The 22,945-nt window shown below is 42.1% G+C and overlaps 1 protein-coding gene across 2 annotated transcripts in view; it reads left to right on the forward strand.

Moving 5' to 3' along the window:
- The first annotated feature begins 7,575 nt into the window (after window positions 1-7,575).
- The window catches only part of lyst (lysosomal trafficking regulator), a 297,915-nt gene continuing 282,545 nt past the window's right edge, over window positions 7,576-22,945 (forward strand). For both annotated transcript variants that reach the window (XM_063039530.1, XM_063039526.1), the window contains exon 1: window positions 7,576-7,880. Coding sequence is in view for 1 of the 2 variants with exons in the window: in XM_063039526.1 (XP_062895596.1) it covers window positions 7,803-7,880 (78 nt within the window). In the remaining variant the exon portion in view is untranslated. The remainder of the gene's footprint in view (window positions 7,881-22,945) is intronic.

Here is a 22,945-nt window from a genome sequence, read left to right on the forward strand (position 1 = left end):
CAACATATTGATGCAATTACAAAGAAAACATGTCAGCAGCTGTATTTCATTCAGAGTTTGAGGAGATTTGGTTTGTCACCAATGACACCAGCAAATTACTACAGATGTACAGTACTGTGGAGTGTATTCTGACCGGGATTGCATCACCGATCACCATCTGGTATGGAGTTGGGGAGGGGGGTGGGGTGGGCACTGGATCAGAAAAGGCTGAAGGAAGTTGCAAACTCAGCCAGCCCCATCGTGGACACTAGAGTCCCTACCATTGAGAACATCTTCAAAAGGTAATGCCTCAAAACTGCTGCTTCTATCATTAAGGAATCTCTATTGGCCAGGACATGCCCTCTTCTCACTGCTACCATCAGGGATGAGGTAAAGGAGCCTGAAGACACACACTCAATGTCTTAGAAACAGCTTCTTCCCATCTGCCATCAGATTTCTGAGCAATGAACCAACCTATAAACACTCATTCATTATTTTAAATCTCTTTTTATACTACTTAATTAGTTTTTATCTATATTTCCTGGTGTAATTTATAGTATTTTATGTATTGCACTGTACTGCTGCCACAAAACAACAAGTTTCATGACATATGTCAGTGATATTCAACCTGATCCTGATTCTTCACAGAAATTGTTGGTCCTTTTAACCTCCTTAAAACAGTATGTTGTCGGAATTGTATCTACTTCTTTACTTGAGTAAGGTGTCATTCTCAAAGTCAAAGTAAATTTATCATCAAAGTTCATCTACGTCACCACATACAACCCTGAGATTCATTTTCTTGCGGGCATTCACAGTAAATACAAAGAAACACAATAGAATCAGTGAAAAACTGTACACAAGGTAGCCAAAGAATCAGTGTGCAAAAGACAACAAACTGTGCAAATACAAAATAAACAAATAATAATAATATGTAAGTAAATAAATAAATAACCAATAAATATCGCGAACATGAGATGAGGAATCCTTGAAAGTGAGTCCATAGGTTGTGGGAATAGTTCAGTTTTGGGGTGAGAGAGTTATTTCCTCTAGTTTAAGAGCCTGAATGTTGAGGGGCAATAACTGTTCCTGAACCTAGTGGTACGGGTCCTGACACTCCTGTACCTCCTTCATGATGACACCAGTAAGTAGAGAGGATGGCTTGGATGGTGGGGTCCTTGATGATGGATGCTGCTGTTGTCTGTGACAGTGCTCCTTGTAGATGTGCTCAATGGTGGGAAGGGCTTTACCTGTGATGGGCTGGGCTGTACCCACCTCTTTTGTGGGGTTTTTCATTCAAGGTGCTTACATACCAGTCTGAGATGTAGCCAGTCAGTATACTCTCCACCACACATCTTATAGAGGTTTCTCAGTTTTAGATGACATGGCAAATCTTTGCAAACTTCTATATAGACTATTGGCATGCTTCCTTCATAATTGCACTTACATGCTGGGCCAAGCACAGATCCCCTGAAATCATAACACTGAGGAATTTAATATTACCGATCCTCTCAGCCTCTGATCTCCCAATGACAATGGACTCATAGGCCTCCATTTTCCACCTCTTAACCTCATTTTGGTAGAACCTTGATCTAATTGTTTGACAATCTCCATTGGGTCAACTTTCTGGGGTGCATTCTCCTGCATACCTTGGCAGAGTTCAAATGATTTATGTGCAGACCCCTAGCTTACCTCCTGTTTTCACAAGATAAATCTTTGCATTGCATGTTTTCACTATTGCTTCAATGTCCTTTTCCTCAATGTCAGACATTAGTGCTTATTAACACTTCAACTTTATCGCCTTATTTTGATTGGCTTCTTTCCACAACTTGAGTAATGATTGTATTTCTGTCTCAGATACTTCTTGCCTCCAGTTCTGGATGAATTATGGTCAATTATGTTCAGTGTCTTTTGTGTATTTATGAAAATGATATTGCTTAAAAGCTGAATGGCATTTGGCATTGAGCATAATAGTTTAGAAGTTCTACCAGAATTAGCTTTATTATCACTGACATACATTGTGAAATTTGTTGTCTTGTGATAGAAGTACAGGGCAACACATAAAAATACTATAAGTTACAATAAGAAATATATATTTTTTAAATAGTGCAAAAAGAGAGCAAAGTACTGTGGAAGGTGTTTTTGGATTGATGGACCATTCTGAAATCAAATGGTGGAGGGGAAGAAGCATTGAGTGTCTGTCTTCAGGCTCCTGTACCTTCTCCCTTGCATCCATGGATCAATGGTGGGCAACAGATCTGTGTAAACAATGAAGGGAATAATACACCTCACAGACCACCCACCCCAGCTACCGATAATTCACCATCTGTGCCTTGACTTTGAGTGTTGATGAATGCGATCAGTTTCATTCATTTGACCATGGACTCACTTTCAAGGACTCTACAGCTCATGTTCTCAATATTATTTATTTACCTTTTTAATGTATTATTGGCATGGTTTGTCTTCATTTGCATGTTGGAAAAAAGTAAGAGTGGAGTGAAGAAAAGTCAAGTGCAAAAGAGTAAAAGATTACAAGGTTTTAAAAGCGCAATGAGTGTAAGGGCACTTTATTTGAATGCCCGTAGTATCCGAAACAAGATCAGTGAACTTGTGGCACAAATCAGTACAAAGGGTTTTGATTTAGTGGTCATTACAGAGATGTGGTTGCAGGGTGAAGAGGATTGGGAATTAAATATCCAAGGGTATCAGGTAATGCAGAAGGATAGGCAGGAAGGTAAGGGAGGTGGTCACGCTCTTGATTAAAGATGAGATCAGGGCAACGGTGAGAGACAATATAAGATCTAAGGAGCAGAATGTTGAATCCATCTGGGTTGAGATTAGGAATAGTAAAGGGAAAAAATCACTGGTGGGAGTTGTCTATCACCACCAAATAATAACATTACAGTGGCACAGGCAATAAACAGAAAAATATCTGAGGTATGTAAGAATGGAACAGCAGTTATCATGGGGGACTTTAACTTGCACATAGATTGGGTGAATCAAATTGGTCGAGGCAGTCTTGAGGAGGACTTTATCAAATGAAACATAGAAAACCTACAGCTCAATACAGGCCCTTCGGCCCACAAAGCATCTGTGATGGCTTTCTTGAACAGCATGTTACTGAACCTACAAAGGAACGTGCTATCTTAGATCTGGGCTCTGCAATGAGACAGGTAAAATTAGTGATCTTGTAGTTAGGGATCCTCTTGGAAAGAGTGATCACAGTATGATTGAGTTTCTCATACAAATGGAGGGTGCAATAGTCCAATCTAAAACCAAAGTATTATGCCTAAACAATGGGATGAGGGAGGATTTGGCTGGTGTAGACTGGGAACACAGGCTATATGGTGGGACAGTTGAGAAACAGTGGAAGACTTTCAAAGAGATTTTTCACAGTGCTCAACAAAATTTTATTCCAGTTAAGAGCAAGGACAGTAAGGGTGGGGAGAGCCAGCCTTGGATAACTAAGGAAATAAAAGAAGACATCAAACTAAAAGCTTGTGCATTCAAAGTTGCCAAGAGTAATGGGAAATTGGAAGATAGGGAAAACTTTAAAAAGCAACAAAGTAACATGGAGTGAGCAATAAAGAAAGGGAAGCTCGATTATGAAAATAAACTAGCATAAAATATAAAAACAGATAGTAAAAGTTTTTATAATTATATAAAGCAGAAAAGGGTGACTCAAGTGAATATAGGTCCCTTGGGGAACGAGAAGAGGGAATTCATGTTGGGTAATGTCAAAGAGAGATGTTACGGATGCGGTGGGAGGTGAGGACCTCAATACAATAGCCATCACTAAAGGGGATGAACAAACTTGTGGGCCTGAAGATAGATAGGTCCCCTGCTCCTGATGGAATGCAACTCAGGGTACTGAAAGAAATGGCAGAAGTTATAACTGAGGCTTTAATGATAATTTACCAAAATTCTCTGAACTCTGGGCAGGTCCTGGCAGATTGGAAGACAGTGCATGTCATGCCACTGTTCAAAAAAGGATGTAGGCAAAATGCAGGTAACTATAGGCCAGTTAGTTTAACATCTATAGTTTGGAGAGTGCTTGAAGCTATCATTAAAGAAGAAATGGAGAGGCATTGAGAAAGAAATGGATCCATCAGGCAGATGCAGCATGGATTCAGCAAAGGCAGGTCCTGTTAGAGAAACTTAATGGAGTTCTTTGAAGATATAATGCGTGCAGTGGATAGAGGGGATCAGATGGATGTTACATACCTAGATTTCTAGAAAGCATTCGATAAGATGCTGCATAAAAGACTTATCCATAAGGAAGCATAGAGTTAGGGGTGATGTATTAGCATGGGTACATGCGTATTACTCTGGTTGGCAATCAGTGCTGAATGGTGTTCCGCAGGGGTTGGTGCTGGGCCCATACTGTTCACGATATAAATTAAGGATCTGGAAGAGCGGGTCGTATCTAAGTTTGCTGATGATACAAAATCGAGTGGAAAAGAAAATTGTGCACAAGATACAGGGAGTCTGCAGAGAGATATAGATAGGTTAAGTGGGTGGGCAAGAGTCTGGCAGATGGAATACAATGTTGGTAAATCCGAGGTCATCCACTTTGGAAGGAAAATGGAAGAGGGTTGGAGAGTCGGCACAACATTGTGGGCTGAAGGGCCTGTAATGTGCTGTACTGTTCTATATTCTATTGTTATTTAGACGGTAAAAAATTGCAACATGCTGCTGTGCAGAGGGTCTTGGGAGTGCTTGATCATGAATAATAAAAGTTTGGTTTGTAGGTGCAGCAGACTATCAAGAAGGAAAATGGAATGTTGCCCTTCATTGCTAGAGGGACTGAATTTAAGAGCAGGGAGGTCATGCTGCAACTTGACAGGGTACTGCTGAGGCCTCACCTGGAGTACTGCCTGCAGTTCTGGTCTCCTTGAGGAAAGATATACTGGGTTTGGAGGCTCACAAAATTGATTCCACAGATGAGGGGGTTAGACTATGAAGAGAGATTGAGTTGCCTGGGACTGTACTCGCTGGAATTCAGAAGTTTGAGAGGAGATCTTATAGAAACATATAAAATTATGAAAGGGATAGATAAGATAGAAGCAGGAAAGTTGTTTCCACTGGTAGGTGAGACTAGAACTGGGGGACATAGCCTCAAGATTTGGGGGGAGTCAATATAGGATGGAGATGAGGAGGAACTGCTTTTCCCAGAGAGTGGTGAATCTGTGGAATTCTCTGCCCAATGAAGCAGTGGAGGCCACCTCAGTAAATATATTTAAGACAATGTTGGATAGATTTTTGCATAGTTGGGGAATTTAGGAATATGGGGAAAAGTCAGGGAGGTGAAGACAAGTCTATGGCCAGATCAGCCATGAACTTATCAAGTGGCGGAGCAGGTTCGACAGGCCAGATGGTGGACTCTTGCTCCTATTTTCTTATATTCTTATGTCAGACTTCGTTATGAATAGTTTTTCATGAACTCTATCATATGTCTTTATTTTAAGACCATAAGACATATGAGCAGAAGCGGGCCATTCAGCCCATTCAATCTGCTCCACCATTCCATCATGGCTGATTTACTATCCCTCTCCACCCCATTCTCCTGCCTTCTCCCTGTAACCTTTGATACCCTGACTAATTAAGAATCTATCAACCTCCACTTTAAATGACTTGGCCTCCGCATTCACTCGTGGCAATGAATTCCAGAGATTCACTACACTCTGTCTAAAGAAATACTTCCTTTATCTCTTTTCTAAAGGGGTGTCCTTTTACTCTATGCTCTCTGGTCCTAGATTCATCCACTATAGGGTACATATCCACTCTATTTAGGCCTTTCCATATTCACTACGTTATTTTCCTGTGAATGCCTGTGCCTGCAAAAAAAAAAGAATTTCAAGGTATGGGGGTTGAATGGGATCCGGGATCAGCCATGATGGTATTGGGGAGCAGACTCGATGGACTGAATGGCCTAATTCTGCTCCTCTGTTTTATGGTTTAAGGTAGGACATGGTGACTTTGCCTGCTTTGATAATAAATTTACTTTGAACTTTTAGTTGTCTTAGTTTTGGTGGAAAACTCTTTGTGCTTCACACAGTCCAAAGGGGCCGATGCAAATCGGGTCAGGAGTGTTTACCAGGACCTGAGTTTGCCTGTTAAATAGCAGAAGGAAAACAATCATTGTGTGGCAGTGTTTCTGAACTGCCCTGAAGCAGCCATGGTTTCACATCTGCAATGTTAATTCATTTTCCGCTCCCGTTCCAAGAATGATTTAGATCTCCGTGCTGAATCCCAGTTTACTCTCTTTTTAACACCATGTTTTCTTCCCGCTTTCAAGAGCAATCGGTAACATTTTGAATTTTAAGAACAAACGTTCAGTGTAAACACAAGAGGTTGTGCAGATGAGGGAGACCCAGAGCAAGGGACACAACATGCTGGAGGAACCCAGCAGGTCAGGCAGCCTCAATGGAGGGGATTCGGGCTGGAAAGGAGGGGGGAGGAAGCCAGAACAAGAAGGTGGCGGTGGGGGAGCGGAAGGTGTGCAAGCTGGCAGGAGATGAGGGGGAAAAGGTGGGGGAGATCAAACTCGTACGACCGCCAGTCCAGACTGAATTTTGAGGAATCTGATAAGATTTCAAACCCTTCTTGTTTCCACTCGTAGCATGGAGTGCCAAGCTTGGCAGAGAGAGAGAGAGCAATGCTCTTAATGACGAGCTCCGGGAAACGCGGAGTGAAAATGGCATGGCTTGCCTCACGGGCACGGAACAGTGTGGAAAATGGTAAAGTGCGGCACGGAGAGAGTGACCTGGGACATGGCGTGCGGGGACAGAATAGCCACCCTGAGATTGTCAAACTGCGTTCTTTTTCTGTACGCTGTACAGTAAAACATTACGATTTTCTCCTTCCTGACACTTCGTCCGATTTCTAAACAAAAAGGCTTGTCACTTCCTTTCTTTGACATGCTGTCGGAGTTATTATTGTCTGTTGTAAACTGGTGACATCACAGATTGCTGCTAGTCCCTTGCAGGTTATGAATTGTCAATTTTGGTCTCCTTATTAGTTACTTCATGAATTATTTTCTTTCCACTTTACAACAAAGCAGTGGTTAGTTGAACATCATGGTTTCGATGCACATCATTTCGATAGCTGCTGAATTATGAAATACCCCTGGATATATTGATAACATCCGCTCATGCAGCGCAATGAGTGTACTTTGGGTCTTGTTTTCTTTCAGAACACGTTTCAAAATAACGTTAATGTTTTATCGACATTAGTGTTACGCAGTAACTGCAGGAAGCCGCTTAACGAATATCTTTGAAGCCCATTAGGGTTGAGGTCTGACCATTGCTGCGGAACGTTGCGTGCGAACAAAATCCTGCAAGGCAGAATCCACAAAAAAACCTGCAGGGAAGTTAAAAGAAAGTAGTATTGATTGGATCTGAGTGGTTAAGCAATGCATTCTTTTGTAAAGCAACCAGTGATAGTGAAAACGGAACTGTAGCAACACCTTTTGGGTGATGGAACGGGTCTCTTATCGCAAGCCGACTGCCAGCACGCAGCTCGAAACACAGCGGGGGCTGGCGCGACCGCCCAGCCTGATTGACAGGCGCGGGGTCGCGTGCTGGAGGGAGGGCGTGTGCGCGCGCGCGTGCGTGATTGCATCAGGCAGACGGAACACGGAGAGTCGAGCGGGGAACGGGCGGGGGTTGTCCACGCGCCGGCTGACTGACGTGGAGGCGAAGGCGGCGAAGTGACGTTGCTGGCCTACCGGTCTCTGGTTGCTGAGCTACCCCAGCAAAAGTTTGGCAGCGGCGGCAGGGTGGAGGAGCAGCAGCAGCAGCAGTCGGGGTGGGCGGCGCAGCGCGATGCCCAGGACGCCGAGTGACACCCTGAACCATGCGTGGCGGAGCTATCGGGAGTCGGAGTCGCAACAGCGGCAACAGGTGAGCGTCGGGGCGGCCTGGCCTGCCCCGCAGCCCCTTGTGGGTGCGGATTCCGCAGCGGCGGCGGCGGGAGGCTGTGACATGATCTGTTTTGGTGGCAGGGCGGACTGGGGTGTGGCTAGTTTTGGCATGGGTTAGTATGGCGTGCAAGTCTTGGACACACAGGTAGGGTGGGGTGGTTATGAAGAGCTAGGTGACAGAGTAAGTTTTGGTGCGGGAGAATGCTGTGCTTTGGCACAAGGGGTGACATAAGTGTTGGCACATGGCACATGGGTTTGCCGAATGACTAAGATGCGGACAGGTATAGTTGCCCCTAGTAGAGATTTGGAATGGCAAGGTTGGTGATTATGGAATGGCTTGGAGAGTGCCATACTTTGGCATGGGAAGATGGTACAGTGGCATGCTTTGTGTTTGGCTCAAGGTTGGCACAGGAAGAATGGTATTTGTTGACTATATGCTTTGTGGTAAGCTTTAGATGGATCAAATGGCATAGGAGGGAAAAAGTGGCATGTGATGCTTACAGAGTGTGGTTTGCTTTAGCGCTGTGTGATGGTACCTTTGGCACTGTGTAGGATGCTGCTATGGGAAGAATGACACAGTTTGGCATAAAAGATAGTGAGAAAGATCTGCTTGAGATGCAGAAATACCTAATCTAGGCTGACAGAATTGAATTAATGAGTGCTGCATTGCCTGGTGGTGTGATCAGTCAGGCTCTGCTTTCTCTCTTGGGCTAGGGTAGATGTTATTTTACTATAGAGAAGCAAATGTTTCTTTGTGTAAATATTGCTGTACTTTAATGACTTACAAAGATGATATTAACTTTCAGCAGACATAGAATAGTATAGCATGATGTAGGCCCTTCAGCCCACACCGTTATCCTGACCTATATAAGGTGACTCCATGATCAATCTCAAACAATTTGCAGATGCTGGAAATCCAAACAACTCTCACAAGATGCTGGAGGAACTCAACAGGCCATCCTTTTTTCTCCAGTTCTGATGAAGGGTTTCAGCCCGAAACATCGACTGTTTACTCTTATTCATAGATGCTGCCTGGTCTGCTGAGTTCCTCCAATATTTTGTTTGTGTTCCATGATCAGTCTAACCCTTCCCTCTTACACAACCCATGCCCCTCCATTTTTATCTCATTCATGAGCTATCTAAGAACCTGATATATGTCACTATTGCAACAACCTCGGCCACCATGCCCAGCAGTTTCTTACAGGCACCCATGAACCCACCTCTTGACATCATCCCTAAACTTTCCTCCACTCACCTTAAACAGATGTCCTTTGGTATTGGTAATTGCTGACCTGGGAATTTGTTTTGCTTAGAAGGGCCTAAGATTCTTGTCTTGTCTTGTCCATACTGCACCAACCACCACAGCTGGGCTATAAACGTGCAGGAGCAATGTGTGGTTAAGTGCCTTGCTCAAGGACACAACATGCTGCCTCAGCTGAGGCTCGAACTCGCGACCTTCAGATCACTAGTCCAATGCCTTAACCACTTGGCTCTAAGCCTGCCTGTGTTTACATTACAGCTGGGTAACTTCAGGCCAGAAGGTAACTCGCACCTCTTCATTGCACCTGTTTGTTTTTAATATATACTTCCTCATTTCATTTTTCTTCATATTACTTCTGTTCTATTTTTTCACATCTGCCATTTCTTTAGTTATTTTTTGTACATCACACAAAGAGAGGAAGCTCAATTGTTTTCTCACTTTACCCAGACATTTTACTTAGTTCCATTGACTGTTTCAGGACTGTTTTGAGTTATTCGTGGGATATTCTCGCACTTCTTAAATAAAAAACCGTCAAACTGCTTTCTGCAGAACGTCAGCTGCAATTAGAATCGGGTTTATTATCACTGACCTATGTCATGGAATTTGCTTTGTGGTAGAAGTATAGTGCAAGACTATAAATTGCTATAAGATAAAATAAAAAAAATAAATACAGTGGATTCTGGTTAACTGGGCCATTGATTAATCAGGGCAGTGGCTTATTTGGGCCAACTTTTAAAGAACAAAAATGAATTGAGAAAATAGCTGGGTTATGAATTGAGAAAATAGCTGGGTTTACAGTCACAAGAAACAAGAGACCCCTTTGCAGTTACCTAGTTTTCTGCATTAATTATTAATAAAAACGTGGCCTGATCTTCATCCAAGTCACAATAATAGACACAAACATCTGCCTAAACTAATAACACACAAACAGTTTGTACTTCTCGTTAATACTGAATACACCATTTAAGCAATCACAGTCTGGGTTCAAAGAAGTATGTAAACCTCTGGCGTAATGCCTTCTGCATCATCTGTTTGGAATCAGGTGTTTCAATCAATGAGATGACATTGGAGGTGTAGGTTGTACAAGTGCCCTCCCCTATAAAAACACACATACAAAGTGAGATTACTGACAGAGCCTGCTCTTCTCAAGAAAGATCTGTTTATATGCCCATGCCTCGATCAAAACAACTTTCAGATGACCTTAGAAGGAGAATTGTAGAGATACATGAAGCTGGAAAAGGCTACAAAAACATTTCTAAAGACCTGGGTGTTCATCAGTCCACAGTAAAAGAAATTGTCTGCAAATGGAGACAATTCAGTACTGTCACTGCTCTCCCTAGGAGTGGGTGTCCTGCAAAGATCAGACTAAAAGCACAGCATGCGATGCTGAAGGAGGTGAAAAAGATCGTAAGAGTAATCGCAAAAGACCTGCAGAAATCTCTAGAACTTGCTAAAGTCTTGGTTCATGCGTCCACAATAAGAAAAGCACTGAACGAGAATGGTGTTCATGGAGGGACACCACGGAGGAAACTACTGCTCTTCAAAGTAAAACATTGCTACACATCTCAAGTTTATAAGAGACCACCTGGCTGTTCCACAACGCTTCTGGGACAATGTGTGGACAGATGAGACAGAAGTTGAGCTCTTTGGCAGAAATATCCACCGCTATGTTTGGTAGAAAAGGGGCACTGCACACAAATACTAAAACCTCAAGCATGGTGGAAGGAGCATCATGGTTTGGTGCTGTTTTGCTGTCTCAGGGCCTGGACAGTTCGCAATCATTGAGTGAACAATGAATTCAAAATTGTATCAAGACATTTTACAGGAGAATGTCAGGGTAGCTGTCCATCACCTGAAGCTTAATAGAAGTTGGATGATGCAATAGGACAATGATCCAAAACACATGAATAAATCAACAAGAAGAAAATTTGTTTTGTAATGGCCAAGTCAGAGTCCAGACCTTAACCCAATTGAGATAGAACCATAGAAACTACAGCACAGAAACAGGCCTTTTGGCCCTTCTTGGCTGTGCCGAACCCATTTTCTGCCTAGTCCCACTGACCTGCACACGGACCATATCCCTCCATACACCTCCCATCCATGTATCTGTTCAATTTATTCTTAGATGTTAAAAAAGAACCCGCATTTACCACCTCGTCTGGCAGCTCACTCCATACTCCCACCACTCTCTGTGTGAAGAAGCCCCCCCCCAATGTTCCCTTTCAACTTTTCCCCCCTCACCCTTAATCCATATCCTCTGGTTTTTTTCTCCCCTTGCCTCAGTGGAAAAACCTGCTTGCATTCACTCTATCTATACCCATCATAATTTTATATACCTCTATCAAATCTCCCCTCATTCTTCTACGCTCCAAGGAATAAAGTCCTAACCTATTCAACCTTTCTCTGTAACTGAGTTTCTCAAGTCCTGGCAACATCCTTGTAAACCTTCTCTGCACTCTTTCAACCTTATTTATATCCTTCCTGTAATTTGGTGACCAAAACTGAACACAGTACTCCAGATTCGGCCTCACCAATGCCTTATACAACCTCATCATAACATTCCAGCTCTTATACTCAATACTTCGATTAATAAAGGCCAATGTACCAAAAGCTCTCTTTACGACCCTATCTACCTGTGACGACACTTTTAGGGAATTTTGTATCTGTATTCCCAGATCCCTCTGTTCCACTGCACTCCTCAGTGCCTTACCATTAACCCTGTATGTTCTATGTTGGTTTGTCCTTCCAACGTGCAATACCTCACACTTGTCAGTATTAAACTCCATCTGCCATTTTTCAGCCCATTTTTCCAGCTGGTCCAAGTTCCTCTGCAGGCTCTGAAAACCTTTAACACTGTCTACTACACCTCCAGTCTTTGTATCATCAGCAAACTTGCTGATCCAATTTACCACATTATCATCCAGATCATTGATGTAGATGACAAATAACAATGGACCCAGCACTGATCCCTGTGGCACACCACTAGTCACAGGCCTCCACTCAGAGAAGCAATTCACTCTCTGGCTTCTTCCATCGAGTCAATGTCTAATCCAATTTACCACCTCTCCATGTATACCTAGCGACTGAATTTTCCTAACTAACCTCCCATGTGGGACCTTGTCAAAGGCCTTACTGAAGTCCATGTAGACAATATCCACTGCCTTCCCTTCATCCACTTTCCTGGTAACCTCCTCGAAAAACTCCAATAGATTGGTCAAACACGACCTACCACGCACAAAGCCATGTTGACTCTCCCTAATAAGCCCCTGTCTATCCAAATGTTTGTAGATTCTGTCTCTTAGTACTCCCTCCAATAACTTACCTACTACTAACGTTAAACTCAGGCATGATCTGAAGAGAGCTGTTCATGCAAGGTATCCTAGAAGTGTTGAACTGAAACCACTTTATATGGAGGAATGGTTTAAAATTCCTACTTGCTGTTGTGCAAGTCTGATCAGCAGCTACAGGAAGCGTTCAGTGGAGGTTATTGCTGGTTAAGCAACGTGTACAATAAAGACATGATAAGTACAGTTGTTTGTGTGTTATTAGTTTAGGCAGATTATGTTTGTCTAATATTGTGATGAGGATCAGACCATATTTTATGAGTAATTAATGCGGAAAACCAGGTAATTGCAAAGGGATTCACAATTTTTTTTTCTTGCAACTTTATTTGGGACACTGCCACTTAATTGGGTCAGGAGACTGTTGCCAAACAATTTCTAACTAGAGCCAGTCGAGTGAACTTGTGCGGCCAATAAATCGTACGCCATGTTTAGAACGAACAGTTTAAATAGTCATTTGCGGGTGTTTGTGTTCAAAAACTAATGATTTTTGTCACTGATAATTGGAAAGAATTAAGCACCAAGACATCATAGAATAGTTTTGCTCACTGCGGATTCAAGCATTCAGGCATGGAGACCAGAAATGGCCAGGAGTGAAACGATTTCAACTACTTCAGCAAGTTAAGAACTACAGTGAATTTGAATTCATCGACAACCATCTTGAATATTACAATGAAAATGAAGATTTGAAGGATGTAATTGGCAAAGGCACTGTATAAAGGCAGTATGTCACTGGTACTAGGGGTCTGCACTAATTTTGTTCATTTAAAGTCAATAAAAAGAACATGACAACATATGTTTGTTGTATTTGACAATGACTGTGAAACCTGTGAGAGAGCTTTTAAAGTGGAAAAACCATTGCACTGGGACGGTACTATTTTATCAACCTTGGAAGTCCTGGTCCAGTGATAAGAGTAGTCGTCACAAACTGGGGTCTTCCTTGTTTGCAGAGGATAACCATGACTTCTGTGCTTTATCATGCCCTTTGTTCTGCTTGAAGAACTGCAGAACTAACCTCTTGACTGTTGGATTTCACGGTTGGTCTCCTCTGCCCAGTCTGCTAGAGCTGTTTTCACATGCTGGGATAAGCATGTCTCTGTTTCACCATGGTATAAAGCCTACTGGCTACCCTCACCTAGTTCAGCCCACTTGTCAAAGTGGTGTACTTGGGTGTATGTCAAACAGCTACTTGGAGCCACAGGTGAGAGCCGAGTGTTTGGTCAGGACCCATGGTGTGTGAGCTGCCCCAGAATGGACATGCTAAGCCCTTTTCCTGGAGGTGCTATCCTTCCCTGGACACCCCCATACTTGGCAACGTACACCGGATGAATTCCCGTATCGATAACTATCAGGAACTAATACAGTTTTTCAGTACTGAAATAGCATTGGCAGTGTTTTAATTTGTTCTGTATTTCATTTAAATATATCATTTGTTACTTAGTTAAATGGTAGTTTGTCTTTTTTATACGTTTTTTTAAAAACTATTTCCATGAAACTTTGGTTATTGGATCAGATGCTTAATTGCTCCAAAATGTACGAGGCTCAATGAATCCCAATTAACTGGAATCTACTGTCGTCCAAAAGAGGAGTAGTAATACGGGCCATTCAGAAATCAGATGGTTCAGGGAAAGAAGCTGTTCGCACAGTCTCGAAAGGGTTGTGACTCTGCCATCATAGGTGCAAGCCTATCCACCATTGAGGACATCTTGAAAGGTGTGTGTCTTCAGGTTCCTGTACCTCCTCCCTGATGGTCATAATCAGAAGAGGGCATGCTCTGCATGGTGAGGGTCCTTAATGATGCATGCCATGTTCCTGAGGTACTGTCTTTTGAAGATGTCCTTGATGGTGGACAGGCTGAGTCCACACCCCTCTCCAATGCACAGGATCGAGAGTCTGGAGCAGTGATGTAACCAGTTAAAATGCTGTCAAGGTAGAAAAAGAAAATTTCAAAACAAAAACAAGATACTGTGGGTATTTGAAATCTGAAGTTAAGTAGGAAGATGCTTAAAATCAACCACTGTGCAAAGTAGCATTCACAGCAAGAGAGAAGTCAGACCTCAACTTGGAGCAGGGGGAGAAGTTGGAGCAGATAAAATTTGTGGTCAAAATAAAGGTCAGAAAATTTATTTCAAGACCAGGAAAAGATTAAGAACAAAACAGGTGCTCAGCAAGATTAAATGTGTCACTGCACCAGGAGTGAAGTATAAACTTAGCAAGGATAAGTTCCCCCAGCATTTTGTGTGTTTTGCAAGGATAAATCAATCCTTTTGATGGATCCAATTGTTACCTCTGCTTTATAATACATTTTTATGATTTTATTATCAAACATAATGGGCTGTTGGCCCTTGTACATTCATTCTTTTGTCTTAATTTAGATTTTCAATGGAATATTTTAAAGGTGAAAGTATTATTGTGAAATCCACAATATTTAATAGAAGGTAATTATAATTAGGTTTTTGTTCACTGGTAGATTTTCTTGTGGTATATGCTTTTTTTGAGAATATTTTCAAAATAGTTGTGGTCAAAGGGGATTCCTTGTGTTTCCACAGTCTATCAGCATGATGTGTACATTTTATCTGTGTTTCAACTTTTCACATTCCCAGAGGAAATACAACTCAAAGGAAAGGCAGTTCTATTAAAATATAGCAATGGGAAGTTTTTATCAAAAATCCCATTGGCTGATAATTTTCTAGTGGTTTTAGTTCATTTGTGAAGTTCAGGGTAAATTTATCAAAGTACATACAGTATATGTCACCCTATACTACCTTGAGATTCATTTTCTTGTAGGCATTTACAGTAAATACAAAGAAGCACGGTAGAATCAATGGGAAACTGCACACAACAAAGAAAATGTGCAAAAGACAATAAACTGTGTAAATACAAAAATATTTTAAAAAACAACTAAATAATAATAATACATAAATAATCAATAGATATTGAGAATGCGTGTTGTAGAGTCCTTGAAAGTACGTCCATAGGTTGTAGAATTCAGTCAGTGATGGTGTGAGTGGAACTATTCCCTCTGGTTCAAGAGCCGGGTGGTTGAGGGGAAATAACTGTTCCTGAACCTGGTGGTGTGGGACCTGTACCTCCTTCCTGATGGCAACAGCGAGAAGAAAGCATGGCCTGGGGTCCTTGACAGAAGCTGTGTTCCTGCAACAGCATTCCCTGTTGTTGTGCTCAGTGGTGGGGAGGACTTCACCAGTGATGGACTGGGTTGTATCCACTACTTTTTGTAGGCTTTTCTGTCCAATGGCATTAGTGTTCACAAAGAAATGCGATTAGAAGAATTTGTTAATCTATATTTTTGGAAGCTATTTACCCAGTATTTATTAGTGGGCCAGAACTATAGAGGGGAATAGAGAGGAGAAGGTTATACCAATTGATGTGAAACTCCTATTCATTAAAACAGATTTTCCTTGATATAGTATTCTTGGGGGAAGGCATCACTTCTTTAACGTGAACTGTCTTTAAAAAATAGTTAGTTTTAATGAATTCATCAGCAAATCCATAATTTATTATCTATCTTTAAATGCATTTGAGCAAATGGCAGTTAGCTGCCACCTTGAAACTCTGCAGTCCTTTTAGTAGAGATAGTACTCCCACAGTACTTTCAGGAAGGGACATCGGGGAGCTTAATCTGAATTGAAAAAGTTAGAAAGAGTGCACTGAGAGAATGATTAATTCCTCTCTGTCTTCTGATTTTAAAAACTTTCACATAAACTAGTGGAAAATAAAACAATGTTTTATGGAGGATATTTATAGAATCAGCATTGAATATTTTGCAAACCACTGCTCATTGTTATATTTCAAATTTGCATTGAAAATTTAATTTCAAACTGTACAATTATACAAATTATCCTGGGCTTTGAATCCATCTCAAAGGAACCTTTTCCAGTCTTATAGGTGATTTAAAAAAAATTATCTGTAGCATTTCATTGCAAGGAGGAAATGGATTTAATTTAAGCAACACACATCAAAGTTGCTGGTGAACGCAGCAGGCCAGGCAGCATCTCTTGGAAGAGGTGCAGTCGACGTTTCAGGCCGAGACCCTTCGTCAGGACGAACTGAAGGAAGAGTGAGTAAGAGATTTGAAAGTTGGAGGGGGAGGGGGAGATCCAAAATGATAGGAGAAGACAGGAGGGGGAGGGATGGAGCCAAGAGCTGGACAGGTGATTGGCAAAAGGGATACGAGAGGATCATGGGACTGGAGGTCCGGGAAGAAAGACAGGGGGGGGGGAACCCAGAGGATGGGCAAGGGGTATATTCAGAGGGACAGAGGGAGAAAAAGGAGAGTGAGAGAAAGAATGTGTGTATAAAAATAAGTAACAGATGGGCTACGAGGGGGAGGTGGGGCATTAGCGGAAGTTAGAGAAGTCGATGTTCATGCCATCAGGTTGGAGGCTACCCAGACAGAATATAAGGTGTTGTTCCTCCAACCTGAGTGTGGCTTCATCTTTACAGTAGAGGAGGCCGTGGATAGACATGTCAGAATGGGAATGGGATGTGGAATTAAAATGTGTGGCCACTGGGAGATCCTGCTTTCTCTGGCGGACAGAGTGTAGGTGTTCAGCAAAGCGGTCTCCCAGTCTGCGTCGGGTCTCGCCAATATATAAAAGGCCACATCGGGAGTACCGGACGCAGTATATCACCCCAGCCGTCTCACAGGTGAAGTGTTGCCTCACCTGGAAGGACTGTTTGGGGCCCTGAATGGTAGTAAGGGAGGAAGTGTAAGGGCATGTGTAGCACTTGTTCTGCTTACACGGATAAGTGCCAGGAGGGAGATCAGTGGGGAGGGATGGGGGGGATGAATGGACAAGGGAGTCGCGTATGGAGCGATCCCTGCAGAAAGCAGAGAGAGGGGGGAGGGAAAGATTTGCTTAGTGGTGTGATCCCGTTGGAGGTGGCGGAAGTTACGGAGAATAATATGTTGGACCCGGAGGCTGGTGGGGTGGTAGGTGAGGACCAGGGGAACCCTATTCCTAGTGGGGTGGCGGGAGGATGGAGTGAGAGCAGATGTACGTGAAATGGGGGAGATGCGTTTAAGAGCAGAGTTGATAGTGGAGGAAGGGAAGCCCCTTTCTTTAAAAAAGGAGGACATCTCCCTCGTCCTAGAATGAAAAGCCTCATCCTGAGAGCAGATGCGGCGGAGACGGAGGAATTGTGAGAAGGGGATGGTGTTTTTGCAAGAGACAGGGTGAGAAGAGGAATAGTCCAGATAGCTGTGAGAGCCAATAGGCTTATAGTAGACATCAGTGGATAAGCTGTCTCCAGAGACAGAGACAGAAAGATCTAGAAAGGGGAGGGAGGTGTCGGCAATGGACCGGGTAAACTTGAGGGCAGGGTGAAAGTTGGAGGCAAAGTTAATAAAGTCAACGAGCTCTGCATGCGTGCAGGAAGCAGCGCCAATGCAGTCGTCGATGTAGCGAAGGAAAAGTGGGGGACAAATACCAGAATAGGCATGGAACATAGATTGTTCAACAAAGCCAACAAAAAGGCAGGCATACTAGGACCCATACGGGTGCCCATAGCTACACCTTTAGTTTGGAGGAAGTGGGAGGAGCCAAAGGAGAAATTATTAAGAGTAAGGACTAATTCCGCTGGACAGAGCAGAGTGGTGGTAGAGGGGAACTGATTAAGTCTGGAATCCAAAAAGAAGCGTAGAGCTTTGAGACCTTCCTGATGGGGGATGGAGGTATATAGGGACTGGACATCCATGGTGAAAATAAAGTGGTGGGGGCCAGGGAACTTAAAATCATCGAAAAGTTTAAGAGCGTGAGAAGTGTCACGAACATAGGTAGGAATGGATTGAACAAGGGGGGGATAAAACCGTGTCGAGGTATGCAGAAACAAGTTCGGTGGGGCAGGAGCAAGCTGAGACAATAGGTCGGCCAGGACAGGCAGGTTTGTGGATCTTGGGTAGGAGGTAGAAATGGGAAGTGCGAGGTGTGGGAACTATAAGATTGGTAGCAGTGGATGGGAGATCCCCTGAGCGGATAAAGTCGGTGATGGTGTGGGAGGCAATGGCCTGGTGCTCCTTAGTGGGGTCATGATTGAGGGGTAAATAATGGATTTAATTTAGTGGCTTTCTTTGGAAAAAAAAATCATATTTCTGAGTAATAGGTTTCCCTGGTAGCCTTACATAGAATTGATGGCACATCTCCAACCCCATGCAGGCAAATTCGAGAAGTGGCTTTTCATGAAGGTAAAATTTACTTTAGTCAATAGAGTGTCTGTGGAGTGTTGGAGCATGCATATATTGAAAGAGGAATGAGAAGTGTCTGGGTCTTTTAGAGGAAACAGGTAGTTCAGTAGACTAGGGTGATAGCTGAGGGTTAGAATTTAGTAATGGGGCAGAGCACGATGAGGTCGGTGAAGTCTTGGGTAAGGTATTTGGAACTAGGTTTGTTGAAAATGCCGGTAAACACAGTGCAGATCTTCCACGATTCAGGGAGTGCTGTATAGGCAAGAGAATATAGAAGTTGGTATCAGAAAGGTCTGAGACACTATAAGGTGTGGTTTGATTGCCAGTGTCAGTTGACCTGACGAGAAGTTGAAGTTTGGGAACTCTACAGGATGATGGAGTAGGAATGATGTACAGGAGCAGCTAAATTGGATTTGGAGTACTTTGAAATTTGTTCGTAAAGACGCTGTAGAAAGTTCTTTTGCACATTAGAACTTACTGGCCTGTCTATACCAGTGTGTCCTGGTTGTCATTTTATCTTGGTTCCTATAAAACACTGAAATATAGGACATGTGCATTGATAATAAGGTAGCAGAATCGTAGGAATCAGTCTATCATTACAGTATAGGAAGCATCCATTATCCACTCCAACATCCTATGGATATTTCAACTCGGTGTCAGCAAGACTAAGGAGCTGATTATTGACTTGAGGAGCAAACCGGAGTCCTTGTCTGAGGATCAGGAGTGGAGTTGGTCAGTAACTTTAAGTTCATTGGTGTTATCATTTCAGAGGATCTGTCCATCACACAGCATATAAGTGCAATTACAAAGAAAACACAGCAGCTCCTCTCCTTAGGAGCTTGCAAAGACTCACATGACATCTAAAACTTTGACAAACTCCTGTAGATGTGCAGTGGAGGGTATATTGATTCGCTGCATCACAGCCTGGTATGGAAGCACCAATACCCTTCAATGGAAGAGTAGTAGATACAGTCCAGTCCATCACGGGTGAAGCCCTCTCCCCCCACCCGAGCACATCTACACAGAATGTTGTCTCAGAAAAGCAGTACCATCATCAAGCAGCCCCCACCACCCAGGACATGCTCCCTTCTTGCTGCTGCCATCAGGAAGAAAGTAAAGGAGCCTCAAGGCTTGCATCGCAAACAAGAGAAAATCTGCAGATGCTGGAAATCCAAACAACACACACAAAATGCTGGAGGAACTCAGCAGACCAGGCAGCATCTATGGAAAAAAGGGTCTCGGCCCAAAATGTTGACTATACTTTTTTCCATAGACGCTGCCTGGCCTGCTGAGTTCCACCAGCATTTTGTGTGTGTTGTCAGGACTCGTATCACCAGGTTCAGGAACTGTTATTACCCCTCTGCCGTCAGGTTTTTGAACCAAAGGGGATAACTTCATTCAACTGCACTTTCCCCATCACTGAAAGGTTCCCATAACCTGTAGACTCACTTTCAAGAACTCTTCATCTCATTTTCTTGACATGTTGTTTGTTAATTTATCATTATTGTTTCTTTTTTGTATTTGCATAGTTGTCTTTTGTACATTGATTGTCCGGTTGAAGTGATCTTTCATTGATTCTATTATGGTTATTATTCTAATATGGATTTATTGAGTTCGTATGCTAGAAAATGAATCTCAGGTTTGTACTTTGATAAATTTACTTCGGACTTTGAACAAATGTTTTGCCCAGTCTTACTTTCGTCATGACTTATGTCTTTGGCCTCTACTGTCCTGACAAACAGTACCTGATTTTCTGTCTAGGCATGTTACAGCTTTCAGGATTTGATACTTCAGTTTGAAATGTTTTGACAAATTCTTCTTTCCTCGCAAAGATGGTGGTATCCTTCTGTATCAGTTTGGTTTTTTAATCTAATTGTCTCTTATTTTTTTCAGTGTAATTGTTACCTTCACAACTTTTGTCCCTGCACCCATCACAGAAATTGACTCTGTTCTCTTCCTGTCTTTGTCTCTTTGAGGCTTAACTCTTTTCACTTTTTTGTTTGTGATGGAGGGCATTGATCTGAAATGTCAACAGTTTCTCTCTTCACTGGTCCTTGATTATTGTAGTTTCTGTTTTGGATTACAACCAGAACCCTCTGATCCTGTGCAACTTTCAGAAATGTCATTTTTCCCATGTCTCTTCTCGGTCTTTCTGTCAAAATGCACTACTTTATTTTTATTGTCTGAATTGTGTCATGCGATTCTTGTCTAGCCCTACATAAAGACTCTCAGTAGTATTATCTGACTGTTTACTACACTTCCAGAGATGGTATCAAATGTTCAAAAGTACATTTAGTGTCAGAGAAATGTATACAATATACATCCTGAAATGCTTTTTCTTTGCAACCATCTACGAAAACAGAGTGCCCCAAAGAATGAATGACAGTTAAATGTTAGAACCCCAGAGTCCCCCCCCAACTCCCCTCCCTTCCGCGTGTAAGCGGCAGCAAGCAACAATCATGTGCAATTCTTAATGTTTTACACCACACACCCTTAAACATCAGCACTAATTGTGGGAAATCCAACACCCTGCCATTCTCAGTCTGAATAACCATTCACAGAGAGAGACTCTTTGTTTTCTATCATTGAACCAGCTTTTTCAAACCCATGCAAGCAATAATTTTTTACTTAAACATGATTTGCCTTTAATTGATCCTTGCTTGTTCCATTTATTTTTCCAGTGCCTTTTAAACAAACTTCACCATCATTGTTGTTAAACTGTAGGGCTGTAATTGTATGTTTTTGCATTCTACAGAGAACTAGTGGATTGTATTTTTCTTTCTCTAGTCCTCAGGTGTCTCCTGTTTATCTAGGGAATATTGGAAGATCGTGGTAGTCCTTCTGCAGTCAGCCGCTCTACTATTTCCATTGACTTAGCGTAGAAACTATCCAGATAGTGATTTGTTTATTTTAACAAAAGCTGGCTTTTTAAGTAATTCCTTCACCCAATCAAATTTCTGCACATTCTTACCTCCACTAACTCTTCTACTAATATTGGCTCCATTCTTTTGTTTAAAACTTGGTACCATGTACTTTTAAGTATTCTAGTCTTGACTTCTGGCACCTGAGCTGCTTCCTGCTCCTAATATCCTCCTTCTATTTGCATGTGTATAGAAGGTTTTCAGTTCCTTTTATTACTAGCTGTTGTTCTATTCTCATATTTTCTTTTTGCTTGCCTTATTTTCCTATCAAACACCTATCCTTGCTACTTTAAGCTTGATTCTTACCTGATGCAGGTAAGGTAAATAATACAGGTATTTTTTATTTCATCACATTTTATTTTCCTTCATCAATGAGACAGCTCTAATTTTGACACCCTCATTATTTCCCCCTTAAGGGGAATGTAGCTCTCTACTTAAGTCATTTGCTCTTAAAAGTATTTCATTTTTTAAAATACCAGTTGATGGCTTATCTTTGTACACTGATAAGTTTTCTCTCATCCCATCGAAGTTAGACCTCTTCCATTTAATAAATTGTTTTAAGTTGCTGCTTTCTTTTCTCCAATCTTAATCTATTGATATAATTATCACTTCTCATCAGCTTTGCTTACATGATACTTGGTTCACTTGGCAAAAATAAAATGCTTAATGATAGGAAAGAGATAAATTACAGAACAAAGAAAATGGAGAGTTTAAGATCTGGAAAGCATGACCTAAGATGAAGGTGCAACAAGAATCAGCCTTAACTTTCAGAAGACTTTTATATATACAGTATTCATGAAAGATCAGAACACAATTTTTTAAGCTATGTGCCTTCAATCATTAAATATGAACTTATTTAAATATAATTGGATTTGCTGCTGCATTTAGGATTTCTTCAAGCTCTTCACATATAATTGAAGTACTTAAATGACTATTTTTATAAAGGAATATTTTTTTCTTTTCCTCAATGTGTCAGTCAGTCAGTGGGTGCCGTCCTGAATCCTGGGTTGGCGGCTATGCACCTCCATCATCTTCGATCTTGTGCTCTTTTTCTGGCCTCAGCATAACTCAACCCAGTCCATTGCCTCACATTATTGTACCAAGTGGTTCACTGCCTTCCTCTTTCCTTCTATCATCCCTTCCAATAACAATTTCTGCAGTCCACCATCTCCTAACAAGTGCCCGGCATATTCCAGCTTCCTTTTCTGCACATTCTTCAGCAACTCCTTTTCTCTCCTCGCTCTCTGCAACACTTCCATATTACTGACCTTCATCACCCATCTAATATTCTGCATTCTCCTTAAACACCACATTGTT

This window comes from Mobula hypostoma, chromosome 2 (genome assembly GCF_963921235.1).
Source record: "Mobula hypostoma chromosome 2, sMobHyp1.1, whole genome shotgun sequence".
In the NCBI taxonomy this organism is placed as follows: domain Eukaryota; kingdom Metazoa; phylum Chordata; class Chondrichthyes; order Myliobatiformes; family Myliobatidae; genus Mobula; species Mobula hypostoma.